Source organism: Mytilus edulis, chromosome 1, assembly GCF_963676685.1.
Source record: "Mytilus edulis chromosome 1, xbMytEdul2.2, whole genome shotgun sequence".
Taxonomy (NCBI): domain Eukaryota; kingdom Metazoa; phylum Mollusca; class Bivalvia; order Mytilida; family Mytilidae; genus Mytilus; species Mytilus edulis.
This window is the reverse complement of record NC_092344.1, coordinates 21,690,441-21,715,378: the sequence shown is the minus strand read 5'-3', so window position 1 is coordinate 21,715,378 and position 24,938 is coordinate 21,690,441. Positions and strand designations below refer to the sequence as shown.

The window sequence follows — 24,938 nt, the reverse complement described above, 5'->3', positions numbered from 1 at the left end:
TTGGAATTTTGTTTTAAATTAGTAACAAGATGCTCCGCAGGGCGTAGCTTTATACGACCGCAGAGGTTGAACCCTGAACGGTTGGGGCAAGTATGGACACAACATTCAAGCTGGATTCAGCTCTAAATTTGGATTGTGATTAAATAGTTGACACAGCATAGGTTTCTGACACAGAATGAATGTGTTCTAATGAACTTAAAATTTTTGTTTTCTCTTAGAGCAATTCACTATGCTGTTGAATATTAATCCTCTCAAAAAAATGTTTGAAGAAATTTTCTTTTTTATTTATGAAATTTCAAATGAGAAAAATTGAACCCAATTTTTTTAATCACATCCCCCTTTCCCTTATTCCAAAACTAATCTCAATTAAAATTTCTAATGGATTTTGCAACAATAACTACTCATTTAAATACATCATAAAATATTAAGATGTAAAAAAACTGCTTGTTATCACTGAATGGTAAAGATTATTTTAATTATCAGTTGGTAGTAAAAAGTGAATATACATTGTATATTGTATATAACAACAATTTAAGTTGATTCTGGACAAAGAAAGGTAACTCCAATTAAAAAAAAATCTTGCTATTGCACAATATTTTGCAATTAGATATTTCTTGCTTACTATTCTGGACAAAGAAAGATAACTCTAATTAATTTTTTTTAGCTATTTCACAATATTGTGCAATTAGATATTTCTTGCCATTGCGCAATACTGTGCAATTGAAAAGACTTGCTATTGCACAATACTTAAATTTAATAATATTAAATCCTGATTTGGACCAACTTGAAAACTGGGCCCATAATAAAAAATCTAAGTACATTTTTGGATTCAGCATATCAAAGAACCCCAAGATTTCAATTTTTGTTAAAATCAGACTACGTTTAATTTTGGACCCTTTGGACTTTAGTGTAGACCAATTTGAAAACAGGACCAAAAATGAAGAATCTACATACACAGTTAGATTTGGTATATCAAAGAACCCCATTTATTCAATTTTTGATGAAATCAAACAAAGTCTAATTTTGGACCCCGATTTGGACCAACTTGAAAACTGGGCCAATAATCAAGAATCTAAGAACATTTTTAGATTCAGCATATCAAAGAACCTAACTGATTCATTTTTTGTCAAAATCAAACTAAGTTTAATTTTGGACCCTTTGGACCTTAATGTAGACCAATTTGAAAACGGGACCAAAAGTTAAGAATCTACATACACAGTCATGACAGTTAGATTCGGCATATCAAAGAACCCCAATTATTCAATTTTGATGAAATCAAACAAAGTTTAATTTTGGACCCTTTGGGCCCCTTATTCTGTTGGGACCAAAACTCCCAAAATCAATACCAACCTTCCTTTTATGGTCATAAACCTTGTGTTTAAATTTCATAGATTTCTATTTACTTATACTAACGTTATGGTGCGAAAACCAAGAAAAATGCTTATTTGGGTCCCTTTTTGGCCCTTAATTCCTAAACTGTTGGGACCTAAACTCCCAAAATCAATACCAACCTTCCTTTTGTAGTCATTAACATTGTGTTTAAATTTCATTGATTTCTATTTACTTAAACTAAAGTTATTGTGCGAAAACCAAGAATAATGCTTATTTGGGCCCTTTTTTGGCCCCTAATTCCTAAATTGTTGTAACCAAAACTCCCAAAATCAATCCCAACCGTTCTTTTGTGGTCATAAACCTTGTGTCAAAATTTCATAGATTTCTATTAACTTAAACTAAAGTTATAGTGCGAAAACCAAGAAAATGCTTATTTGGGCCCTTTTTGGCCCCTAATTCCTAAAATGTTGGGACCAAAACTCCCAAAATCAATACCAACCTTCCTTTTGTGGTCATAAACCTTGTGTTAAAATTTCATAGATTTCCATTCACTTTTACTAAAGTTAGAGTGCGAAAACTAAAAGTATTCGGACGACGACGACGACGCAGACGACGACGCCAACGTGATAGCAATATACGACGAAAAAATTTTCAAATTTTGCGGTCGTATAAAAATGTATAGTCCATATATCAGAATGCATGGGATCTGAACCCATCAAGTACCACTTCCTGCTGGTGTGCCCGCCTTACACGTATGCTATACAAAAAAATCAAACATGCGTGTTAAACATAAAAATTCTTTAGTTAGGTTTGACACCAAATCACGTTTTTGGCGCCATTTGCGCAACACAATTGTAAACACTTAGACAAATAAACGCATGTAAAGAACAACCAGGAACGTATATATTGTTAGGTATACTGTTCCCAGGAACAACCAGGGACATATATATTGTTAGGTATACTGTTCCCAGAACAACCAGGAACATACATATTGTTAGGTATACTGTTCCAAGGAACAACCAAGACCGTTTTGGTATATCACAACTGTGCACATTCTTCTGATATACTTGTTTTTGTATTATATGCAGTGAAAGTCATATAAAACGTTTTCAAAGGCCATAAGAAAATAAACCTGGACAGGAGAGGAGTGGGTCGTAACCGTTGGCTAGTGAAGAATCATCACCTAAGATGATGTAAACATGGGTGTGTTTGATTCATATGACCAGTGATAGATGCAAAGTAGAAATATATGGAACCTGTCAACGTACCCGTCTTCACGCTCTGTTTGGATTGCATGCGATTCTCTGGGTGTTGTTTTCTTCTGCAGTCAGGACTCTACTTCTTCAGAATTATCTCCCCATTACGCCAGTTCATTTTCACAATCGTAGAAATGGAAGCCATTGTAGGGATGACGCGCTACCAATTTTGCTCATTGAAACCGATAAATTTATCCACATTGCACCATTACGATCCTTATATATGTCAGTTGTATTTTAAAAGACAAATGTGTCAACTATCTAATGAGCATCAGTTAATGATCTTGTCTGCATTGATTCAACTTAAAACTATTGTCTGATCGGTTGTCAGGTGTTTTTTCGAAAATTGATAAACATTTAAAAAAATTCTAATTAAAAATTTCGTTGAAGGGCAGACTACATTTTTTTAGTGTATAAAGACTATAAACCCTAGTTTTCACACACAAAAAAATATATTTTTTCAAAGATATGCATTTTCAACATCCAACTTGAAAGACTGTCGTCAAGTACTTTCAGTAAAAAAAATAACTATTCGAACACACCTTCTCTGTTTTTGGGACTCTTTAGATAGGTATTTCACTTGACCCATATATTTCATCTTTTAGTACTGTTATGTTTTTGTGTTATAAAGTCAATCTGTAGCTTTGATATATAAAAATAATAGAATCTGAAGCGAGACAATGTATGAAATATTCTTGCTATGTACGATATGATTATTAAGACAAAATATTCAACTCAAACACGCCCTAACATAAAAAGGTGCACTCGATTTTCTCTTTGCGACATAATTGTTATCCATTTTTTGGAAAAAAAATTTGAGTCACATAATGGAAGGGCAGACACGAATATTTTTGAACTAATAGATTGATATGATTTCCGTCCGTGGTAATTTTTTCAAAAAAATCGGAGGTTACGCATTTTCTTCATCCAACTTGAAAGATACCCATGTCGACAACTTGAAATCTAATGGTTCTGCTTAACTATGTACTTGATAAATTGAAAACTTATGCAAATGGTGTTTTTAAAATAAAACACCTCGTAATTGAGAAAAAAATTGTAATTTTGTTTGTTTCTATTAACTTTTAAAAATTTTGTCACTATAGTAAACAATACATTACACATTTATCGCCTTCTCTAAGAGCTTCGATTCTTTTGTTCTATTTCAACTGGGTTTCCGACTGTCTTCTTGGTTTATATGTTTAAAAATTGATTTAAGAGGTTTGAACAACGATGAATTACTGCTGCCTCTTATTTAAAAGTAAAGTTGCATAATTTTTTAAACGAATTATCACATTCAGTACATATTATTTAAAGCACGCTGCGAAATACAGGAGCACTTGCTACTTTGTTGACGACAACCCCGTGGAATTTCACATGACTTTTATACACGTGAGAGGTTTAGCTAGCTGTACAACAAGGTTTAATCCACCATTTTCTACAGAAGAGAATGCCTGTACCAAGTCAGGAATAGGACAGTTGTTGTCCAGTCGTTTGATGTGTTTGAGCATTTGATTTTGGCATTTGCTGTGGAATTTTCCGATTTGAATTTTCCTCGGAGTTCAGTATTTTTGTTCCAATTTACCACCACCAATCGGTAGTTTAATATAAACGGTAAGGTACACAATTTCTGTGTGTATGGCAGTGTTTCGGAATAATCTTCATCTAGATCGTTCTAATAGGAAACACTTTGCAGCCAAATACATAAACGCATGAGGGCTTGAATAAATAATAGCCTAATGGTTCCAGACCACAACATAATCTAGATGTAAAACTGCAGAAAATCTGGATCATTTTTTGTTTACGAAAACATTAAAACAACAAGTTACATAAATTCATGAGCCCGAAGTGCTTTTATGGATTTACTTTCACCAGGAAGGCTCAAAGTCAATTAAATATTTGATAGCAAAGGATTTATAAGAACCGGAACAAATGAAGAGCTATATGACCAGAAATAACTTATAAAAAAGTCAAATCCATCTAAGGCCAACTTTGCTTGAGAGAGTTGAACCTTAGTTTCTTTAATTTAAAAAATTTATAAACAGACAATTTTAGAAAGGATTGTTATAACTCATGGTACTGACATATGAGATTATGATACACTCGTATGTGTAGAAGTTGACCAAGCTTTCAGGTAACATGACTTGATCAATGAAATGTACAAAAGTTACTTAGTAGCAAAGAATTTAGTATAGGCCATACAAATGCCCCTGATGTAATATTAACCCTATCAATGCTCCTGATGTAATATTAACCCTATCAATGCTCCTGATATAACATGGTTCTACCAAAACTCTTGGTCTAACTAATCCATAATGAAACTAATGTAACATGGCTAGAATAGATTACCTTAGCTGTATTTGGCAAATTTTTAGGAATTTTTGGTCCTCAAAGTTCTTCAACTTCGTACTTTATTTGGCCTTTTCAACATTTGTTTAGCGTCACTGATGAGTCTTTTGTAGACGAAACGTGCGTCGGGCGTAAATATACAATTTCATTCATGGTACAATGTATCTATGATGCAACATAAAGCTATCAAAGCTCCTAACGGTAACACGGCCCTATCAATGCTCATGATGTACATGGCCCTACCAAAAACCCCTGATGTAACATGACCCTTATAAAACTCCTGATATAAAATTGTCCTTTCGAAACTCATTATGTAGCACAACCTCACCATTTCCCCCGATGTATCATGAACCTACCAATGCTTGTGATATATCATTACCATACCAATACTCCTGATGTAACATGGTCCTACCAATGCTCATAATGTAACATGGCCCTACCAAAACTCTGGCTGGAACATAACTCTACCAATACTCCTGATGTAACATGGCCCTACCAATGCTACTAATGTAACATGTTTCTCCTAAAGCTCCTAATGTAACATGGCCCTTCCAATGCTCCTAATATAACATGGCCCTATCAATGTACCTTTTGCAACATACCACTATCTTAGCTCCTAATGTAACATGGCCCTACCAAAGCTCATAATATAACATGGCCCTACCAAAGCTCCTAATGTAACAAGGCCCTACCAAAGTTCCTGATGATCCATGGGCCTACCAATGCTCTTATAAAACATGGCCCTATCAATGCTCCTTGTGCAACATATTCCTATCAATGCTCATAATGCAACATGCCACTATCTTAGCTCCTAATGTTACATAGCCCTACCAAAGCTTCTAATGTAACAAGGCCCTACCATTTAGCTCCTAATGTAACATGGCCCTACTAAAGACCCAAATGTAACATGGTCCTACTAAAGCTCTTGATGTAACAAGGCCCTACCAAAGCTCCTAATGTAACATGGCCCTACTAAAGACCCAAATGTAACATGGCCCTACTAAAGACCCAAATGTAACATGGCCCTACTAAAGCTCTTGATGTAACAAGGCCCTACCATTTAGCTCCTAATGTAACATGGCCCTACTAAAGACCCAAATGTAACATGGCCCTACTAAAGCTCCTGATGTAACAAGGTCCTACCAAAGCTCCTAATGTAACATGGCCCTATCAATGCTCCTGATGTTATATGACCCAACAAAGCTCATGATTATACAAAACCCTATGAATGCTCCTGATGTCAAATGTATTTCAACATGGACACATCATTGTAGTTGACTTTGGATTAGACTAAAAATCCAAAAAGCATGTTAAGCTCAAATGTATTTCATCAACCAATTTTCTGTAAGATTCGTAAATTTCAAAAGAGGAAATGAGGAATTTTAATAAAGGAACTTCCATTGCATTTTTCCAATTAATTGGTGTTCAAATAAGCCTGATAAATAAGAGGAAGTGGACAATTGGGACTTGTGAGTTAAAAATATGACTTTGACATACACTTGGTACATGTATATATGTAAATAAACAAGTATAAACAGTAAGTATTATATGAATGTTCTATATTTCATCAATATCTACAAGCACACTTAACAGATCAGTATTATACATAAATAGATTTTAATATAAAACAAAACTCAACAGGATGTTAAATGTAAAGACAAGAAAAACATATATATGAAGTGTTAGAAAATTCATCAAGTTGTCCAGAAATCCAACTCTTAATAAGTTATGTTATAAGTAATGGACTTACAACATAAAAAATGGTAAAATGATACAGACCAATAAATATATGCATTCTACAATATAATGCATTAATTATGTTCTATGTGCCAAACTCCACAATCTACCTAAACTGAATCTACTGCTATTATTCTTAATGCTAGACAGGGGTGGATAAAGCCATTTTTAAAGGGGAATCCCAACCCAGGATAAAGGGGGAGGGGGGGTTCCAACTATTTGTCCCTATTCAAATGCATTGAGTGTCAAAAAAGGGGGATTCCAACTCAACCCCCTGGATCAGCCACTGCTAGAGCTATACAGTATAATAGAAGCTTTAAGGAGTGTGCATTGGTCAGGTTCTATCAATGTCTTTATAAAATGACTTCTCTATGGTTTTCCAATATCTTTAGCAGTATCCCGCCCTTTACAGAACTATTGTTAGTTTATCAATACATTCTATCACACTTTAGATTTACGTTAAGGGTTGTAGCTGTGTCTTATAACAAACAAAAAGGTTCAGGACAACGACAAATTTATCAAGGGCCATAGTTTTGCAAAAATGTGGACAATTTGAACTAAATCTAAAGTTCATTTGTAAGTCATCATTATATCCTAATGTAGTACCCGAAATGCAGGAATAACAGAAAAGTCTTGATCAGGATAAAAACACCTAGGTCTAAGGGCAGAAATTCTATCAAAAGTTGATCAACTGGAATGAAACCCAAAATATGATAAAGAATGTATTACCCCTGTTGTCCTTAATCTTTATTCTAGCCTAACTTTCTGTCGGAAGGTGTTGGTTCGCTTATTTAATTATAATAATTTGAAAATGTTTAACTTTTGAAAGAGGACCTGCACAGTACACTTTCATTTTAGCTTGCTTTTAGCTGGGTTGCCTGGTGTTAAATGTATGAAATGTTTTAATGATGATTTTAGATGGAGGACATAATTTGATGACAATAGTTGACAAATATTTCAATTAACTTAATAATTATCAAAATAGGTAAGGAAAAATTAAACACAAATCACACAAGTATTTGAAATGAAGAATATACAAGACTTTAAAGCTGCCATATGATATTTCAGTGAATCTCTTAAAGCTCAAGTTTTTGGTCAGATTTTCTTCAAATAACCTATAAAAAATCAATCTGTCTATAGTTAATCTTGGTATTTGGTCATACTTTAATTTTCTAACGTTTTCATGGCATCATGATTCAGGAACATGAAGATAATCTAAGTAATTTAATTGATTTACTAAATAATAAACACTTTGAAACCATAAAAACACATAAGATGTATCTGAATAAAACAGTGCCAGGCTGCAAAAAAGAGATTTTAAAAGATCATTGTGAAACAATTTTTAATAAGGTGCCTACTATAAGTATTTCTTCACTTTATCTTTTACATGAAAACTTAGGAAGGAAAGGAAAAAAAATCCCAGTCCTTTAAGTACGATTGAGATTTGAGCTACTTTATATTGTGACATGTCACAAGGTGATTGAATTAGGAAATAAAAATATTTGAAAATATGACCAAACAGTTGGGATCGATGAATATCTGACACCAAATGAATGCAAATAATTTATATACAGAATCTAAGTAACTAATAATTTTCAGCTTTTTATATTCCCCCAGCAGGTACATTGTTTTTAATAACCAAACTGTGATTCTTGTTGTTTTTAGTTTCTAATTGGTGTTCTGGTTGTTTTGAATGTGTAAGTTTTTGTAATCCTGCTGTTACAAGATAGTTAATTTTACAGCTTCTATAGCTTAGTCTTAAATCAAATTAGACAAAAGAAAAAGATGAACACATAGAACTGAAGTGACATGATCAGTTGACAAACAAGAGGCTCTCAAGAGACTGAATCGCTCACCTGTATTTGAGAAGAAGATTTTAAATGTTAACAAACATGATTAACAAATTGTGTAAAATTGTCTTTAAAGGGCAATAACTCCTTAAGGGGTCAATTGACAATTTTGGTCATAGACTTTTTAGTAGATCTTACTTTGATGAACATTATTGCTTCTTACAGTTTATATTTATCGATAACAATATTCAAGATAATAACAAAAAACTGCAAAATTTTGTTAAAACTACAAATTCGGTGGCAGCAACCCAACAATGGGATGTTCGATACGTCTGATAATTTCCGGGCCTATAAATCTTGACCAATTGAACAAATTAACCCCCATATCAGATTTGCTCTAAAAGCTTTAGTTTTTGAGATATAAGCTTAAAACTGCATTTGACCCCTATCTTCTATTTTTAGCCATGGCGGTCATGTTTGTCGATGGATCAAAACTTCGGATACAATTTATAAACTAGATACCCTTAGAAACATTTATTTAAGGTTTGAAGGTATTTGGCCAGGTAGTTTCAGAGGAGAAGATTTTTCAAATAGTTTACAACAACAACGACCACGACAGACGACGGACACCAAGTGATTGCATAAGCTCACATGGGGCCCAAAAGGGCCCTAGTGAGCTAAAAATTGAAGTGACATAATCAGTTGACAAAGAATTGAAAATAGAATAATCAGATGACATAGAATTTAAGTTACATAATCAGATGACATAGAATTGAAGTTACATTGTTAATTGACATAATTGAATTGAAATAATCAGTTGACATAGAATTGAAATAACATGATCAGTTGACATAGAATTGAAATGACATAACTAATTGACATAGAATTAGTGTGACACAATCAGTTGACAAATAATTGAAGTGAAATAATCAGATGACATGAAAGTGAAGTTACATGATCATTATCAGCTGACATATAATTGAAGTGACATAACTAGATGACAAATAACCGAATTGACATGATCAGTTGACATAGAATTAAAGTGACATAATCAGTTGACAAAGGATTTAAGTGACATAATCAGTTGACAAAGGATTTAAGTGACATGATTAGTTGACTTATAATTGAAGTGACATAATCAGTTGACATAGAAATGAAGTGACATAAAAAGATGACATAGTATTGAAATGACATATTCCAATGAACAGAAATCAAGGAACGTTATAAAATGAGAAAATATATACAAAGATAACAAATAACAAAGACTAGGTTTTATATAATCTCTTATATTATAAAGATAAGTGTGTGGAAACTGTATTTCTGATCTTACTACTGCAATATGTTTAAATGACTTTGTTATAATGTTGTCATACTAAGGTTTGTTTCAGACGATAAGATATAAGTAACTTAACAGGTTGTCAAGAATTTCTATATTTTGTAAGATATTTTATCTAATAGGATGTACTTGTATCCAAGCATCATGGAACAATTGCATTTTTTCATAAAAGAAGAATTTACAAAATTATATGACATATCTAATTATATAACCTTATAAGCTGCCAATTAATCAAAGTAAAATCTTTAATGTTAAACCTTTCAAAAGTTTAGATTACGAAAACCATTTAAAAACATACATGACATGTGGAAAACTGGAAAAAAATTAAAGTTAATACATGTAAAAACTTCAATTATGGAAATATCGAATTCTTTGTGGTTTATTTGTTTAAAACAATGCTATCATTTTATGATGTAATCTAAATTGAATCATACTTGTTGAGTTTTTTTAGCATAATATAACGTGCACAGCTCTATCTGTGTGTTTTTACATTGGAATACACGAATGATGTTAAAATAAGGGATCAGTGTGATACCACTACATTGAGTGCAGTTTTATGTAAAAATAGTACATAAACAAAACATTTATTACACTTGCAGTATTGTGTAAAATAAACCCTACATGTATATGTCATTGCAAACAAAAATTTTCTATGAAAAAATAATCTTGAAATAAAATTGTTTTCAAGTTTATGGATGTAATACATTAGTGTATTATCTAAGTTAATTCAAAATTAATTTCTGAAAGTCCAAAATTTATGATTTTTTAAAAAAATTTCATCAAATCAAGCTTGAAAATTGTGAAAAAATGTAAATAAATAGCTTAGAAAGGCAACAGATATTCAATTTACCACATGAAAAACAAATATTATTTTGAATGTATATTTTCAGAGCAGAATGAGACTTAAAGCTGAGGAATAAATTTACAAAACATACACAATCAATTTTCATGATCTATTTCTACATATCATAACACACTGCAGTATTACTTAAAAGACATGATTTGCCCTGGATTGTGTATGTGACAAAGTATTTACAATGAAAACATGTACATATATTACATAAAAACAACTTTAACAAGTAATATAACAAATAATGTGTGTCTTCACAGATCAAATAAAAAGCACTTCAAAATGCTATAACATGTACTATATATACATTCACAAAAATATTAAAATATTTAAAAAAAAAAAATGTGTTTGTTATGTTCTATTTCAAACGTAGTCGGTAGCCTTCATGTGTTACATTTGCATGTGAAACTCATAAAATTGATGGTAGCTTTATCTACATTCACGCACATTCATTTTCCAGGTAAACACATGATTTTTTTTTGAAATGTGTTTTTACATATAAAATCAAACATGCATTTGATAATATTTAACATGAAAAAGGGACTTTTTAAATCATATGTTATAAGTTATGCATATCTACCCCTTTTGTTGGTCAAAGACCCTTGCTAACAAACAAGGAGGCAGTGTTACATGAAAAATGAATGCAAGCAAATATAATCAAATCTTGCACCCAAGAATTAAATCATCAAATGGGCACACATGTAATTCACCAACCAAGTCACACTTTTAATGCAAAAAAAGTATATTTACCCTAAGTTCATTTTTATTGATATTTTCTCTTTCCTCCTCTAAAAATCTTATTACACCAACTGGACTTAAAATGATTATATAAAAGCCCTTGTACATGGTGCAATGATGAGCAAATTCCCTATGAGTAACACAGGTTAAATTAAAGTGTCTTTCACACAATTGGTTTTCTCAATATTCTGACAGATCTTCACAACCTTTTGTTTTAACTGGCCTCATAACAGTTTATATATTTATATAAATTTGCACATCATAGAAACTTGCTACTATAAGCTAACTTATTTTCATGGATACTACATTTTGCTTTTAGTTGCTTCTAACCCATTTTGTGATTTTAAAATTTACTTGATCAATGATCATGTTGATGAAGATAAATAAGCAAAAATGTAAGTTTTAAATATTCACTACGATTTATATTAGCCTTAATTTCTTACTCTGGAAAGTTGCCTTGAAATCCTTATTAGGTTAGGTATACTACCCTCCTTTCGGAGTAGCCTAGTCCTACAGACAGATAAATTGGTTATCTATCAGACTAGTCTACTCTTAAAGGAGGGTAGTATACCTTTCCTAATAATGATTTCACAGTTCAGCTAGCAAGCAAGGTAACCAAAGATTTTGTCAAGTCATAATAAAAAATATTTATTATATATTCTTCTTTTCTGGCAGCAACATCTGTTAAAAGTTTATGTCATTCTAATAAAAAATCAAATCTACCTGAATATTTTGAAAAATTTAAAAGTACACAATGTTTAAAGTTAGAAACTGAGGTTTGTGAATAATTTCAAATATAAAAATAAATAAATAAATTTCGAGACCATACTCCAATGCATTTGATAAACACTATGAATTCTGTGTGTATTTCACACTGTCTTGTGTATTGCTGCTGCCATCTGAAATGAGGTTATTTGCATTTAGCTGTGTGCCAAAAACATTTTCAAAGAGGTTTTGTTTATTTTCCCGTACAGGCTTTGTTTGAATAGTACCAGCAATCACTTGTGGAAGATTGTTTGGTAGAGTGCTGTCCTGTTTTCCATTTTCTTCTAACAAGGCTATTGTTTCTCTGTGGATTTCAGCTGAATCTTCATTTTCCATTTGTTCAATTTGCATTTCTGTCACTGGAGGTACAGATTCTTGTTCATCTGACACAAATTCATTCACAGGAAGTTGTTCACAAACTAAACCCGCTGTCACAGGAACAAACGATTCATTCTCTTCAGTTTCAATATCACTAGTTTCTGAAGCAAAATTGTCAAATACTTTCTCTCCAATTTTTGAAGTATCTGGCTCTTTGTTCATTGATGTTTCGTCACTTTTACAATTTTGTTCACATTCATCATTTTCTTTAGTGTGTTCACAACTTGATTCTTCAATGTAATATCTATTAATGCCACCATCTTGACACATACCAACTTCTATATTTCCACTATCCTTTGCAGGCCCCTCTATGACATTTCGATCAATGTCGCCATCTTGACACATACCAACTTCCGTATTTCCACTTTCCTTTGCAGGCCCCTCTATGACATATCTATCAATGTCGCCATCTTGACACATACCAACTTCCGTATTTCCACTATACTTTGTAGGCCCCTCTATGACATATCTGTCACCACTTTGACTCATACCAACTTCTGTATTTCCACTATCCTTTGCAGGCCCATCTATGACATATCTGTCACCACTTTGACTCATACCAACTTCCATATTTCCACTATCCTTAGGGAGCCCCTCCATGACATATCTGTCACCACTTTGACTCATACCAACTTCTGTATATCTACTATCCTTTTCAATATCCAGAGGATTATTTACACATCTGTTCTGCTGATTCTGTGTTTCCTGATTTCTAATGATATGTTTTTGTTCAGACAATTTTTCTTCACTTTTGCTATCCTTTACCTTTATTATAGGTTTACTGTCATCCTTTAATATTGTTAGAGTCTTACTGTCTTTATTCTTTTCCACTTGATGAGCAGCCATTTTTTCTTCTTTCTTTCTCTCTCCATTTTTAGATGAATGTTTTTCATCTCTTTTTCTTTCTTTATGTTTTTCATCCCTTTTTCTTTCCTCATGTTTTTCATCTCTATTTCTTTCTTCATGTTTTGAATGCTTTTCCTCTTTTATTTTTTCATGTTTAACTACAGATTTTTCTTCTTTTCTTTCTTCATGTTTTGAATGCTTTTCCTCTTTTAATTTTTCATGCTTATCAACAGATTTTTCTTCCTTTCTTTTCTCATGTTTTAATATATGTTTTTCATCTTTTATAGCATGTTTTTCATCTTTAGTTGCTTGTTTTTCATCTTTTGTTGCATGTTTTTCATATTTTGATACATGTTTTTCATCTTTTGCAGCATATTTTTCATCTTTTGTTGCATGTTTGTCATATTTTGGTACATGTTTTTCATCTTTTGTCAAATGTTTTTCATCTTTAGTAACATGGCTTACCTCCCTTTTGGTTGCAGATTTAATTTCGTTCTCAATAGAAGTGTCTAAGTCTGGATAATAAATTCTCAGTCTGGTGTGCCAAGCGATACTTGTAACAGCAGAGACAGTTTTGAATTGGTGAACTACATTTCTTGGAATAAAATAAATATCATTATCTCGTAAAGATATTCTGGCATAGCGCATACCTTCTCTTCGTAACTGATTTAACTTTGCATCTTCCACCCAGGTAATACACTAGAAAATATAAAACAATAACATACATTCAGAATGGTTTTATACACGTCTAAAATCTTAGTAATACTCTTTATTTATGCACCAGTCAAACAGTAGTCAACTAATCCCATTAACTCAATAAAATAGAAAGTAAGCAGTTTTTTTATGTAGGGCTCACACTGGTTCAGTATGGCATGTAATATTTTAACACCATCATGTACATGTATGTGTCCAAAGTCTGCAGCCTGTAATTCAGTAGATGTTGTTTTTTGCTATGTTATATATTTGTTTTTGTTCATTTTTTTGTACATTAATTAGGTCTTTAATTTTCCTGTTTAAATATTTAAACATTTGTGATTTCGGGGCCTTTTATAGCTGACTACCATATGCAGTTCAGCCTTGCTCATTGTTGAAGTCCATACAATGACCTATATCTGTTAATTTCTGTGTCATAAGGTCTCTTTAGAAGAGTTGTCTCATTGGCACTCATACCACTACTTCTTATATCTATAGATGAAAACACAGTAATTGATTTAACATGACTTGAAATGACTATGCTTTAAATATTCTTCAACCAAATGTTAATGTGGAGTCCCACTGTAGACAGACTTCTAGAATAGATAAAAGAAGTGCTGGCAGCTGTAAACCTAGTACTGTGGATTCATTTATTTTCGTGGGTATCAATTTTGTGGATTGATGAAAACTTGCATTTTCATGGATATTTGAATTTATGGTTTTACTAAAACCTGCATACAAGCTAATAGAAGTTTTGTACTTAGTTGAATATTGAAATTAATGGTTCACCTGTTATCACAAACTCCACGAATATTAATGAATCCACAGTATATATGTTCTATATAAAGTAGTACCTGAGATACAGGAGGTTCATGAAGGTCAAGGTGCAACTTCTGTACAAGCTGGGGAAAATCTCCAGGATGAAAACAAATCACATCTTTCACCACTCTGTCTGAACATGTGCTGCAATATCACAAATGTTACATTCAAATATCTTATGAGGACTATTGACAAGTTTTTATACATCTGTGTTTCAAAATTATCTTTCAAAAGTTCTTTGATTTTCTTAGTTTTGATGTTTATCATTCTATAGTCAAAGGACTTGAAAGATTATTGGAAAAAATCTAAAATTGTTTGTTTCCTTATGATTAAAAGAGAACATAGTTTTGAAATTGACCGAAATTTTAATGGAATGTTTTTAACCACTTTAGACGTTCCATTTTTTGTTGTTTTCACTTTTACTATTTAAGTGTTATAATACTTGTCTCATTGTCAATCATACAACATCCTCTATTTCTATATTTACAAAGGATTTTGTTTAGACATCTGGTAATTTCCAGTGGTGCCATTTTTTTCCAGACATGTCATTATCATTAATACAGTTTATTTATTATGAAGGGAGCAGGCTTCAATTTTTGCATACAATAAGTTGATCTAGTAAAGTACCGACCCGTGGTGATTTGTACAGTAAAGATACATGTAGTTGTTCCCCGTGTTAAAACTGGATGTTTAGTGCATATAATTTTTTTTAAATATTATGACTGGCTGGCATGGGTTCATCTAGGACAAAGTATAGTATTCAAAATACTACATTATGTACCAGGGGAGATAACCTGAGATATCCCATGATTTTGTTGTTGAAATTTAAATGTATATTTTTCTCTCTCGCTTCAAGTTATATACATGTATGTATTAACACATACATTCTCTGAAATGTATTGTTTGTAATCAAGCACTCCATAGACCTTTGATTGATTTAATCAAAGAGCTGAAAGCTCTGAAGAAAAATGACGCCACTGTCTCTAATATTGGGATAGTTTTTATGCAAGTCTTGATTTTCACATACCGTAATTAGTTTAACAATGCAACATGTCTCGTAAGCATATAATTGATATTCGTATATGTGTGTGTGTGTGAAGTGAAGGTGACAACTGGCTGTTTTTTAAGACAAATGAATAGGTCAAGACTACCTGAATTGTACAAATAAATACCGTAGAAAGGCTTGTATATTTCTCACTGGTACATAGTCTGAATCCGGGTCCGTTCGCGCCCACTCATGTTCGCCCCTTTCACTTTCACACCCTACATGTTCCCACCCAATCTTAATTGGTTTTGTGTTTAATAACTATGTAAGCAAGTGTTTTCTTAAAAATATAATTGTTGTCATTGTCTCAAAATAAAGTGAGACAGCATTTTTTTTTGTGTTGAATAAATCTTAATCATGTTTTAGATAGCGTATTGTTAAAAATTATAATAATCCTTTCTAAATAAAGTGGTATTTTGTCAACGTTTTATTTTGTGTTGAATAACTCTTAATCATGTTTTGTTAGTGTATTGCTATAACTTTGTTTCATTGACTTTTTTCAAAATGAAGTGAGATTCTGACTATGTTTTTTTCTGTGTGTTGAATAGATTTTATCATGTTTTGGTTATAATAGTGGATTGCTATATTTTGGTTCCTATATTTTATTGTTTCGTTGTTTCAGATCAAAGGGACCAAGCTGTTAAAAACAATTATCTTTTGTGTTTTTCCTTAAAAGTCTTCAATGTTTTACTCATACCAAGCTATAAATACATTCAGTATTTACACCAAAGCAATTTAAAACAACAATCATGATTTTCCAATTATTCAACTTGAATTTGAATTAAAATTGGGCGCGAATGAGTAGAGTGCAAACGGACCTTGGGTGCGAACGTGCTAGGTGCGAACGTGTAGGGTGCGAAAGTGTATTGGGCGCGAACAGACCTGATACCACATAGTCTGAACCCCCTTCTCCCACAAAATATTAAGTAAATAATCTTTTTGTTACTGTTATCAAAGGTCTAATGAAACTCAGGTAATTTCAAACATTTGTCAAAGAATTCTAGTCAAACCGGCACCTGGTTAAATTGGCACCTGGACAAATCAGCACCTGGTTAAATCGACACCTGATTTAGTCAATTCGTCACCCATGTTAAATATAAATTTTAACAGTTTTTTAAGCAAAAAGAGTAAAAAATAAGTAAGGGGTTGCCAGAATTTTTTTCAGTATTTAAGCAAAAAGAGTTAAATACTAACTTTCACATTTTTGGGTGTTCATGTACATTTTGTATATATTTATTTTTCTCAACTTAATGACTTTTTTGGTGTATTTTTAATGATATATATATGAGTAGTCAAAATAATTATTACGTCTGGCAAGGCTTTTTTAATTTTATTCTGGGACACCTTTCTATGACCGCAAGGCTATGTTAATTTTTTTCTGGGACGCCTTCCTACGAACTTCATAGGAAGACATCACAGAAAAAAAATAAAATAGCCTTGCCAGACGTCATAATTATTTGGACTAATACATGAGATATTGGATATGTTTATGCATTATTTAAACCAGTTGAGCATTTTACAGGATTGTTTGTTTAATGCTTTTTAAACTTTACTGAAAAAAAACACCTTAAATTTGCTTATTATTTGGCATGAAAGTTTGATTTATTGAAAGGGACTCATAGTTTTCCATTTTATTTTAATAATTGTCTAATTGTTAAAACAACAGCTTGGGTAAGGGCTTCGTTGTTTACCTTTATACACAACAACATATTCACTATGTACTTGGTAACAGTTATTAATTAATTGAATAGAAAATATTATAACAAATATTATTGGATGCCGAATTGACGTCAAATAGGTGCCGATTTGACTAGATGCCAATTTAACCAGGTGCCGACTTGACTTGTACGTTTCAATTCCTCTGCGATCGTTTGCGGTATTTTCTTGAGAAAAACCTATTTTCCATCATCAAAGAGAAGAAGAAACTGCTTGAAAATGATTCTGGAACGCTTCATGATTGTTAAAATAAGTTAAATTCACTCAAAAAACAATTTTAAAACTTGCGATGTTTAAACAGGAAGTTTCAAAAGCACGTGTAAAAGAAGAAATTAACCGGTGAAAGTGGAAATCCGTACATAACAGATATCACTATAGTACGACTTTGAAAGCAAAACAGTTCCATCCTTTTGTAAAACAGTCTTTAATATACCTATCACATTAATGTTTGAAGGGTCTTAAGCTTATTCAAACCATAAAAGTCGGTATGAAACACCAAAATGAACAATAACCGATTACGTTTTGTAGTTTACAAATTCTAAACTGGTTCCCGTCAAACTACAACACTTTGTTCGAGTGTAGTGGAATACAAGCAGAAACCAGTTAGTTTGTAAACTGGTTCCTGGCTGATTACTACACAATGACCTCTCATGCATAATGATAACACAAGCAAATTCCAGTTTGTATAGAAAATAGTAAATACGAAACCAAGCGCGGTAGGCAGAGAAATGTAATGAAGTTCAGGTCGCCAGTTATGGAACAATGACTGCATCATTTTCCAATAAAAAATATTGCTCTGCATACATTCAATTTTTCCCCCATGTTCAACACCTATCTTAAAAATATTCTAAATCTGCTCTTGAATAAAAAAAACTGCATTTTTGGTAACAAAGAAATATTCATTAGCACAATGGAATCCTACTGTTAATGTATAATGTATACAAGTCAAAGCGAAGTTTGCATAGAAAAAAAATCAATGTGAATCGGAAATAACCACATAAAGAAATAGCTGCTTATAATTATTGTACATGTACATGTGTATGTGGTTTTCTTAAACTTTTAAAACTTACTCATCTGATTTTTTAACAGCCTTTAACACACCAACAGCAGCTGTTGTAAGTCTGTCAAATCCCTGCCCTACATGATCTGCATGACACCTTGTTCTGTCTTCAACCAATACTTCACGAGGCTCAGAAGCACGAGGTAGATATGATAAATTCTTCAACTCATTTGCTCCTCTGAAAAATATTTAAAAGAACATTTTAATAAGTCGTATATATAAATCTTGAAAAAGCATTTTGTTTTGTTCTTTAAAGTACTTAGGATTTTAGTGTTACAAATAGGTTTTGCTAAGGATGTACATAACTAACAGAATGACAGCTGTTTTTTGCAAACTTGAAAAACCAGATAGATTGATAGATAATTTGATATGGATAACTCTACAACTACTACCATGACTACTGTTGAATACTTATCTTCATAAATTTCAGTTATGAAAAGTTGATATTCATGATAGATGATTTCATTTGTCCCTATCTTCTTACAATATACCAAGAAATATACTGGTGATTATCATTTTGCTGGTAGGGGAAATAGTTTATGCAAAGAAGTATTTTATTTTTGTGTTTTGAGTCACAATATATTTGTTATTTGTTCGTTTTATTGTTTATCTTAATTGTCTTAAATAAATTTAGGTTCTTTCTTATTTCCTAAAACATCTTTGAAAGCACTGACTTTAACATACATGTACCATATCCATCTCTGACAATGCTCATATCTAAATTTTTTGCACAAGTAACAATGCTTAAAACTTTAATATTCTTAGGCAGTATAATATGATCTCCAAAATATAAATGGCTTGGCTTAGACTCACCAGATTCAAAATATCAATGGCTTGAGCTCACATGATGGTCATAATTCACCCATTTAAAAAAACATGCTAGCATTGCTGTTTATATAAATCATACCTCTTCCGTTTAAATGGTGATTTCGGCATATCAGCTGTTGGAACCATCTGTTCACCAGGTCGAGACCATAATATAGGACCATCATTACTTAAATTCCTTGCCATACCTGCCACTACAGATCTCTCTCCCCAAGGCATTAGGGCTTTTAAAAAAGGATTCTGTTCAACCATGTCTAAAAAGTCTGGGAAATAATCACCCACTTCTTCATGCACTGTTCCTACTACACTTATCTGCATCAGTGGACCTGAGCGATGAGTACCATCTTTATACGTGCTCATCATGCTCTCACGATATTTAGAGATAGTGGTAGATTCAATGTCAGATTTACCCATTAGTCCTGATTGGCAGTGTAAAGTTGGGAACTTTTCGGAAAAATAATCAATAAAATCTGGCATGTTGACTGCTGACCTATGAACTATACCCATGGCACAGTTCCCAACTCCCTCGGGGTATTCCCCATAAACAAAATCAAAATATTCTGACACAAATTTTGTCATTTCATCGGATGTTAGATTTCTAAGCTCATCTTGATATACATGAAGAACAAGTGCACCACCATTGGTACATTTTTCTAGATGAAACAATTTACGAAATTTTGAATTAGCAAATGGCTCATCAGTATATTTTGTACTTCTGAATTTACGATATCTGTAATCTTTACTGGATTCCAGGTTTTTGTTTTGCATGAGATCCACCAAAGCTTTAGTTTTATCTTCAGACTTTGGTGCTGAATTGCTGCCATATTTGTTTGATTTCTCTTGATGTTTACTAGATGAAGAATGTGACGATGATGTATGGTGGTCTTTAGACTTCTCATTGTGTTTATTGGTGCCTGAAGACTCATGAGAGGATTTATGATCTGTTGTGTGCTCATGAGATGATCGATGTTCCTTAGATTTCTCACGGTGTTTTTCTGACTTTGAGGAGGAATGTGATGACGAATGATGATCTTTTGATCCTTTTAGAGAAACCTGTATACATTTATTTTCAGTTCTCCTTTTCAGACAAACCTGAATGCCACAATTATTCAGGATTCTTTTCTTCCCTAAGATTCTTATGCTATTGTGAGATATGGGATCATCCTCTGTTTTATATGGTGAGTTATGTATATCTGGTGAACTTCGTACATCAGGTGACATCCTTATATCAAAGTTCTTCGGTCTAGAGATTGGTTCCTCTTGCTTGACGGGTGTTCTATCATGAGAACTGTGGTGCTTGTGTTTATGTTTATGTTTATGGTGGTGCTTTGAGTGATGCCCCTCTTTTGATGGGGTTTTACTGCTTCTTTCCTTCACAGGACTTTCATTTTTGACAGGACTTTCATTTTTGACAGAACTTTCATTTTTGACAGAACTTTCATTTTTATGACTTTTGACAGGACTCTTTTCGCTAGATCCTTCTTTTTCTGTTTTAATTTCATCTGACTTAGAAGTTTTAGTTTGATTTTCATCTTTCACTGATCGCTTATCATCATGATCACTGACTCCTCCATTACATTTTTCAACAGAAACCTCCTTATTATGAGCCTTGTCAATTCCATTTGATACTAATTTTTCTTCTTTCATCATTTTATCAGGAAACTTGTGCTCTTTTACCATTTGGCATAGAACTGAAAGAAAACAATCAAAATATCAGACTGATTCATTGGCTGAAAAACAGACAAATAAATGTTTCTTATGTATACATTACTTATACTTTGATTCTCCCATAGACATGCTAGAGGGTGACCTGGTCATTGGACAATATACCTGTCAGAGCACCAATTCAACAAGTCCATGTTTAGGCCAAACAATGGTAACTTGTTTTTATTAAAAAAAAACAATAGGGGTCAAAATGAGAATGGAAAAGGGGAATGTGTTAAAGAGACAACAACCCAACAATAGAGCAGACAACAGCAGAAGACCACCAATGGGTCTTCACTGCTCTCTTTTCAATGCAGCGAGCATGTTTGATAGTTTATTGGTTTAACATAAGAAAATGAAGTCAAAGATAACAAAAAATATAATAATTTGTTTATTTGCCATTCTATTAATTTAGGGTCCAAACATATATACAGATACATGTACAATTAACTAACCTTTATCCTAAACCATCTCTAACCCAATACTAATTTGTACCCTAAACCCCTACATTGTACATTTTTTTGTACCTTACATGTACATTTTGTAAAATTTATAAATGCTTTATAATATATATCTGATCCAGTTTTGTTTTTTTGTACCAATTTGTTCCACGAATCTTGAGCTTTGGATATTGATTCACAGTTGAATTTCCCTGACACATAGTCATTGTATATTTAACAAAATCCATGGTTTTCTAATCACAGAAATTTGTGACATACATGTACATGTACAGCATGGCCTTCTTGAACACAGCGTTTTACTACAATGTAGTAACCTGATTATTTCATGCCTTTCTCGTAATCAAATTCTATTCTTGGTAGATGATGTTTTCATTGAGTAGCAGAATATCAGAATATGTCGATACAATTATTTTGAATTACTAAAAAAAATATGAAAACCAAAATTTGAAACAGAAAGTTTTGAATGAAATGAAATTATTGAAATTTATCAGTACAACAGAAATGAACAAAATCAAAAAATCGTACATTATTCAAAATAAAAAAAATCGGGGTGGGACAATTTCAGAGGCTCGGACGTAGAAGAAAATTTATCAATAAATTTAAATTACATGCAGTATTTACATCAAAGCAAGTTAAAACAACAATGATCATGATTTTCAAACACTCAACAATAATATCAAGTTTAGCTGTCACGTACGGTACAAATACAAATTACTCAATTAGCAGAAAACATACATACAGAGTGTGGCCATAAGTATTTGTCACTTGAGATTTTTCGATATATATCTATAATACTAAAATTACGAGGTCCAATTAGTCAGCCTTCATCACGTAAAAACGACGAATCAAAGAATTCAACTTTAAATATAACTAATATTGTACTAAGGTGTAGATTAAAAATTACACCACTCCAGGCCCTTTTGTTTTCCACGCAATTAATATTGCCAATAATTAAGAAGTTCCGGGTCGAGTCTGATACCGATACCAATAGTATATTCACCTGTTACCTATTACCTTATCTGCACGTTCCGCATCTGACAGGCGCACCAACAAACGGTGTATTCAGGATTAATATGCTATATACACGGGTCATAATCACAGGGTTGACACTACTAAATTGTCGAATTGTTACCTATTGTAGTATTTTAATAAGTAAGACTTTCTAAGATATTACCAATAATTGATAAGTTCCAGTTCGACGGGTTCAAACAGAAAGATTTGAAAGCAGAGAAAACAGTGTATCTTATAATCGGCATGACTTTATCAGATGACAATACTAATACTAAAATAATGCTTGCGCATAGTATACTTTAATTCAGTCACAGACCCGCGATATCACGGGTGTGTTCTATATATATAAAACTACATTTTTCCAAAAAAATATTTTGGAGTCATTTTTGGTTTGATTTAAAGTAAATTGGTACATTGTACTAATAGAAGCAGAATTGTCACAGGTTTATTTGGTTATATTTATTTTGTGGATTATTTTCGTTTTTTCACAAGATAAACATCAATGAACATAAATAATATTTTCTGTTCAGAAATTCGCTATAATTATATATTCAACCAAATTAAATTATAAATTTTTTTTGTATGCGTTCACATCAAGAGAAAACAAAAACACCTGAAGACAAAGCTAAATGTATTACCAAATAAACAAACATACTTTAGACAATTCTATGTCTTTTAAGGCCATGTTGATAAAAATCCAACCATAAATACCCTCAAAATATTTTTTTGAAAAAATATGTTTTTATATGAAATATAACAAAAAAATGCAGGTGGCGAATACTTTTGGCCAGGTACTGTACATTGTAATTAACATTTTATAATTAATATCATCCAATTAGTAAAAAAATATCTAATATATTCAACTTGAATTTGAATAAAAATAAGGTTTGAACGTGTAAGGTGCGAACAGACCTAGGGAGCGAACATGTTGGTGTGAAAGTGTATTGGGTGCGAACTGACCTGATAAAAAAGCTTTCGGGTCGATCCGGCCTCCAAAAAAAAAATATTTATAAGGATAAGGAATAAAAATAAAGATATATATATTAATTGTAATTCATAAATGTTTATGATTTTTATTATAATGTAAAAGGTGTACAAGATTTTTTTCAAGATTATTGGGTATAATATTAACTGCTTAATATATTAAAACGTATATAAAAAGAATTCAGACATCAACATTAATCAGCAGTAATTAGCATTTTCTTTCAATTGACTGTGATCCTAACAAGTCTTTCATCTTGTGTAATAACAAATAGTTACATACACAACGGTACAAGCCGACCCCCAAGTTGATACATACAAACTTAAAATATTGACTATATTCAATATTACAAAAAAAAAAGTGTTATATACATTTTGTACATGTAGAAGCCTCTGATGTTACCTGAAATAAAAATACAATTAATTATTATTATATTCACCAATCAAAAGATCGAATTATAAAGACCTTGTTGATAATGTAACTTTAATTAATCAGGATTTGATTGAATTAAGTGATTATGAGTGGCATTACCTTAGCTTACAATCATCAGACAATTGTTGAATAAACAAACCAATTATAGACTAATGATTTCGTTTATACATACATGTATTAAAGCAACAGTACCTTTGTTCTGAGATAAATCACTTGATGCAACAAGTTTTATACTTGGTGACACAGGTGTCTTCAATTTTGGTGGGGATGGAGACATACTGATATCTGAATTATCACTTGCTGAGGAGAATCTCCTTTCCCTGCCACTAACATAATCATCCAAGTATCCAGAGTTGGAAAGTCGTCTGTAATCGTGCTGTATACGCCTTCTTTTACCAGTGTCTGGACTCGGACAAGTGTCTGGTGTATTTGTAACAGGGAGACCAGTTAAACGCGGTCTTTTGGGATCTGGTGGTGTCTCTTCATTATTTGTTTCTTCCTTCACAACATGTGCAACCTGCAGACCTGGTAGATTTCTAAAAACTTTCGATTTCTTTGCGTTTGTTATATTTCCATTTGTGTTTTCGTGCTTTACTCCTTCTAATGTTTGGGTTGTCACTTGAGCAATGTTTTGTTTTTGCAAGATTTCAAAGATATTGTCACTGTTTTCATCATTTCTTTCTGGGTCGTAGTCGGCCATTTTGATGCCTTCCAGTGTAAGGTGAAGAGTTACCTCCCATAAAAACAATTTTCTTGTAAAACTAAAGTTGATTAGTCAATATTTGGGAAAACACCATCCGGTTTACAATATTATCC

General features: G+C 32.3%; 1 protein-coding gene across 1 annotated transcript; it reads right to left on the bottom strand.

Moving 5' to 3' along the window:
* Window positions 1-6,476: 6,476 nt before the first annotated feature.
* On the bottom strand, window positions 6,477-24,880 carry LOC139527518 (uncharacterized). Its single transcript, XM_071323026.1, has 5 exons — window positions 24,315-24,880; window positions 19,615-21,223; window positions 18,718-18,885; window positions 14,922-15,030; window positions 6,477-14,073 (listed from the first exon to the last, which is right to left on the bottom strand). Exons 1-5 carry the CDS (start codon window positions 24,820-24,822, stop codon window positions 12,235-12,237), a joined length of 4,233 nt encoding a protein of 1,410 aa, XP_071179127.1. The 5' UTR covers window positions 24,823-24,880; the 3' UTR covers window positions 6,477-12,234.
* Window positions 24,881-24,938: the final 58 nt, after the last annotated feature.